General features: G+C 42.8%; 2 protein-coding genes across 2 annotated transcripts in view; both read left to right on the top strand.

The window, feature by feature from the left end:
* LOC113805972 (putative uncharacterized protein ENSP00000383309) overlaps nucleotides 1-2,500 on the top strand; it is a 122,514-nt gene that overhangs the window by 24,546 nt on the left and 95,468 nt on the right. The gene's annotated exons all lie outside the window — the stretch shown is intronic.
* Nucleotides 1-2,500, top strand: part of LOC138862934 (salivary glue protein Sgs-3-like) — a 3,125-nt gene that overhangs the window by 478 nt on the left and 147 nt on the right. Inside the window, exons 2-3 of the mRNA XM_070126139.1 lie at nucleotides 1,432-1,923; nucleotides 2,492-2,500. The exon at nucleotides 2,492-2,500 is cut by the window's right edge and continues 147 nt beyond it. Of these exons, the coding sequence (XP_069982240.1) occupies nucleotides 1,432-1,923; nucleotides 2,492-2,500 (501 nt within the window). The remainder of the gene's footprint in view (nucleotides 1-1,431; nucleotides 1,924-2,491) is intronic.

The raw sequence follows: 2,500 nt of genomic DNA, 5'->3' as shown, positions 1-2,500 counted from the left end.
GAGGGAGTGGGGAGCAGGGGAGGGAGTGGGAGTAGGGGAGGTTGTAGGGGAGGGAGTAGGGAGAGGGAGTGGGAGTAGGGGAGAGGGGAGGTTGTAGGGGGGAAGTAGGGAGGGGGTAGGGGAAGGAGTAGGGAGGGGGTAGGGAAAGGGAGAGGAAGAGGGAGTGAGAGAGGGATAGGGAGTGGGGTCAGGATGATAACTGCGATATTTAAGGAGTGGGAGTAGGGGAGGGAGTGGGAGTGGGGTAAGGAGTAAGGAGTGGGGTGAGGGAGGGATAGGGAGTATTGGAGGGAGTAGGTGTGGAATAGGAATAGGGAAGGGGTGGGAGATGGAGAGCGAGGAATAGGGAGTGGGGGAAGGAGAGGGAGAAAATTGAGATAGTAGGTGGGGAAGGGAGGGTTAAGGAGAGGGATAGAGAGTAGGAGAGGGGTGGATAGGAAGAAACAGGGAGAAGGGGAAGAGCTATAGTGGAAGAGGAACAGGAAGAGGGATGGAATGGGTAGGGAAAGGATAGAGAAGGAGGGAGGGAAAGAAAAAGAAGGAAAGCATAAAGAAAAGGAGGAAGAGAAACACGAAAAAAAGAACATCTTTTGAGAGAAAATGGGAGCGAAGATGGGAAGAGAGAAAAAAAGAGGAAGGATGGAGGGAATATTGCCATAGACGGTAAAAAGCGAAATGATTAGATAGAAACCGGAGTTGACTTTATCGAAGGAGAATGGGAAGGAATATCCACACGAATGAGGCAGAATAAGAGAGAAACAGATAAAGAAAGAGAGAGAGAAAGAAAGAAAGAAAAAGAAGCCTTTGGGAAAACGTACCCAAACGCGTCAATAATAACTACGCCATTTGAATCTTAATAACTCCAACAAGGGACGAATTAAGAAAGAAATTAAAATAAAAAAAAATTGAAAGAAATAAAAAGATAAAATATTTATATAAGAAGACAACCTGGACTGCGGCAGGTTCGAGTTGTGGCCCTGACCGTGACAAGGCTGTTTTTTAGAGGGGGTGGTGGGGAGGGGGTGGGAAGGGGGTGTGGGGGTGGTGGGGGAGGTGGAGGAAAGGGATCATGCTATATGGTTGCTCGGTTGCATTTTTAATTGTCTTTTTCTTCTTTTCCTGCTTCTTTGTGGTCAGGTTGTCCCGCATTTTCCCACAAAATGATATGTGTGTGTCTATCTGTATATAGATAGATGTATCATTCATATATGTTTACATATATATATATATATATATATATATATATATATATTTATATATATATATATCTATATATATATATTTATACACACACACACACACACACACACACACACACACACACACACACACACACACACACACACACACACACACACACACACACACACACACACATATTTACATATGTATGTACTAAAGACCGATAGTAATAAACGGAAACATTATCAGACATCAACAGGATACACAACAGCAACAGCAAAAAACAACAACCACACCCACAAGAACAAAAATATCAACTACAACAAGAAACACAACTCCACCAACCCCCAAACCAACAACAACACCCACAACATCGACAGCAACACCGCCACCACCACCACCAACCCCCATAACCAACAACAACACCCACAACAACACCCACAACACCGCCACCACCACCACCAACCCCCCAAACCAACAACAACACCCACAACACCGCCAGCAACACCGCCAAAACCAACAACAACACCCACAACACCGCCAGCAACACCACCAAAACCAACAACAACACCCAAAACACCACCACCACCACCACCAACCCCCACCCCACCAACAACAAAGCCATCCACCTCAACAACCCTAATGACTAATGATAACACTAACGAACACAATGCAGTTAGTCTATCAAGGAAGTACAAGTGCAATCAAGAGATAAAATCCCTCAGTCTAGACGAACACAAAGTGGGTTTATTGTTGACATTTATATGCAGATGAAGAAGGCGGCAGAGAAGAGTTTATTTTTATGTTTAGTTTTGGTCGATAAAAAGCCCGGCGGTTTCACCTCAAGTGTGCATTGTCTGGGGGTGTCTGCTCCGCGTGTGTGTGTGTGTGTGTGTGTTAGTGTGTGTGTGTTAGTGTGTGTGTGTGTGTGTGTGTGTGTGTGTGTGTGTGTGTGTGTGTGTGTGTGTGTGTGTGTGTGTGTGTGTGTGTGTGTGTGTGTGTGTGTGTGTGTAGGGAGGGAGGGAATATATGGAGGGAATGCATATATGTATATAGATTATATATACGGTATACATATACACATGCATGTATATATATACATATATATATATATATATTTATATATATATATATATATATATATATATATATATATATATATATATATATATATATATATATACATGCATATCCAATTATCAGCATGTTCATTTTCTAGAACTTTTCATAATAAAAATGTAAGTATCTCATCAAAGGCATTGTAGATATGACACATGCAAGGTTTTGGATATGCATCACTTACCCTCAGACATTGCGG

Source organism: Penaeus vannamei, chromosome 10 (assembly GCF_042767895.1).
Source record: "Penaeus vannamei isolate JL-2024 chromosome 10, ASM4276789v1, whole genome shotgun sequence".
Classification (NCBI taxonomy): Eukaryota; Metazoa; Arthropoda; class Malacostraca; order Decapoda; family Penaeidae; genus Penaeus; species Penaeus vannamei.
Note: the sequence above shows the minus strand (reverse complement) of the source record. Positions and strands in the feature narration are given on the sequence as shown.